This window comes from Asparagus officinalis, chromosome 2 (genome assembly GCF_001876935.1).
Source record: "Asparagus officinalis chromosome 2, Aspof.V1, whole genome shotgun sequence".
In the NCBI taxonomy this organism is placed as follows: Eukaryota; Viridiplantae; Streptophyta; class Magnoliopsida; order Asparagales; family Asparagaceae; genus Asparagus; species Asparagus officinalis.
The window spans coordinates 81419049-81421339 of record NC_033795.1 but is presented as its reverse complement, the minus strand read 5'-3'; the positions used below and the strand labels follow the sequence as shown (position 1 = coordinate 81421339).

Genomic DNA, 2291 nt, shown 5'->3' with positions numbered 1-2291 from the left:
TATGAACATTGTAGCTCTGTAGTCTCTACCCCAAGATGAATAGACTACATCCAATTCAAAAGTGTTCATATAATGAATATAATGAAGCTTAATTAGTTTACGATTCATTATAATCGGAATTATATATGTAATACTAATCTAGATAGTAAAGACTTGCTAATTTTAGTTGCTTTGATTTTACGGTCAAAAGGTTGACATTCTCTAGATTTGTGCAAATACATCCATTAAGAAGCATTAATTTACATGAAAACTAGCATAACCATCAACATTCATATCACTCCCAATGTCAAAAATCTATTATATTTGTACACTGATTGATAACATGGGCCTGCATTTAATCAATTTTTACTTCAAACGTAAGCAAACGGTTACAACAAAGTCCACCCTTAGCTTAATTGCCCCGCAAACTGAGGATGGATGCCCAGAGATATTCAAATCTATCTTACTTTTAAGTTATAAATAACAACTATGCAATAAAATCCCATGAACTGAAATTACTCTTGAATAACAAGAGATGAAGAAGAAAACCAAACTCTATTGGTTTAAAAAAGATTTATGTTCACTATAGAAAGAATAGGGGAAGAATAGGAGAAAAAATTTAAGAGATATTGGCAGAGTTACGAACATACAAGTTATATGATTTCCAATATTTAGCAAATTAAATAAAAAAAGTATTGGCATACTCACAAATTACACATTTATAAACAAACTGCGATGAGCTCATCTTTCTAGTTTGCTGAGTATAGCTTCCAATGGTGGTAACTCCTTCACAATTTGTTGCCAATCAGGCATTCCCTGAGAGTAGTAAAGAATTTATATGTCACAAAATATATTCCCTTGTTGCGTGAAATAGGATTTTTTTTCTCTGTTCTTTATTTTGATATAAGCATGAAGACATGGTTATTGAATGTTTGACTATGTAAAACCATGTTTATGCAGCAAAAACTATTCTGCGGCTCAAGAACAAAGTTAATTATATAAGAATGTGCAAGTTTCTTATCAAAATATGCTTGCTGAACTTACCTTCCCTGATCTTCGAACACGAATATAAGAATGTGCAAGTTTCTTATCAAAATATGCTTGCTGAACTTACCTTCCCTGATCTTCGAACACGACCATCTAACCGCAATATTATGTATACATCCTATGCTTGCTGAACTTACCTTCCCTGATCTTCGAACACGACCATCTAACCGCAATATTATGTATACATCCTCGCCAGGATTAACACCTTCAGACTTTTGCTGATCACGTATCCAACTAGAAACAAACGAAATTCAGATAAATTCATTCCATACTCAAAGCAAATAAACGTAAAAATTGAATAGTCATTTTTTTGTTAATATCTTGAAAGAAGAAGAAATTTGGAAAGTAGCACACTAGGGTATTTTAAAGCAGCCAGTGAAATATCAAGAACTTTTTAATGCTTGCCATATCCAAAAAACATTAGTGGAGGAATCTTGAACATGCACAATACCTTTCCCATTCTTCAAGAGATACAACCTCAGCTTTGAAGCGCACCTCAGCTTTCAACCGTGATTTTGCAGTTATAGATTGAGTTCTCTTATCGAAGTCTTCCTATGATATTGCAATTGAATAGATCATGTCAGAAAACAGATAGATGCATAACTTCAGTCCTAATAGTTACAAAAGACAGGTGACAGAAAATGTATCTCTATGAGAAGCTCTAGCCAAATATCATGGATTTCCATGAACACAGTAAACTTCAGTTGTGGCACGACAAAAAAAAGGCACATTCAATCTGTGTCCAATCCAAAAGATTAGGTAGTATAACAATTAACAAGTTCAACTGGGTCTGTTCATTTCCTAATCAAAATTTGCATGCAGTGGACAAAAGGAACTATAGTTACCTAAAGTTCCAATCCTAAAGATTAGGTGAGTACAGCAGATTAATTTGAAACCTAAGGCATCAACTTCTAGCGTATGTCGGAGGATACCGAACAGAGAAGTTTCAAGGAAGAGGCTAGTAAGTGTTCACGTTCAGCGAAAAAAGTATGTGATCATAATTGCATAAAGCTAGATATCCTTCCTTATTTCAAATAAAGGGAGTATAACTTAGGATATTTAAATTTGATCTACAAGTTAGCAAACAACATTTATACACTAAGGGTGACCTCAAAAATTCAAGTGTGCACATTGAAAATCTAAACGTTGGACTGTCCTGCCTAAGTACTTAATTACTGAAAACCTATGTATAAGCACTACATTTTGCTTAGATACTTGCACAGAAAAAGGTGAACGAGAAAAAAAAAGGGATGAGGATCAGGAGA

General features: G+C 33.6%; 1 protein-coding gene across 2 annotated transcripts in view; it reads right to left on the bottom strand.

Annotated features, from left to right (window-relative positions):
* The window catches only part of LOC109831813 (protein LOW PSII ACCUMULATION 1, chloroplastic-like), a 3496-nt gene continuing 1720 nt past the window's right edge, over window positions 516–2291 (bottom strand). Inside the window, exons 3-5 of one of the 2 annotated variants that reach the window (XM_020399256.1) lie at window positions 1478–1578; window positions 1164–1260; window positions 516–795 (exon numbers count right to left, since the gene is read on the bottom strand). In XM_020399256.1, the coding sequence (XP_020254845.1) occupies window positions 721–795; window positions 1164–1260; window positions 1478–1578 (273 nt within the window). In that variant the 3' untranslated portion in view covers window positions 516–720. The remainder of the gene's footprint in view (window positions 796–1163; window positions 1261–1477; window positions 1579–2291) is intronic. The other variant, XM_020399255.1, reaches the window with a different exon arrangement.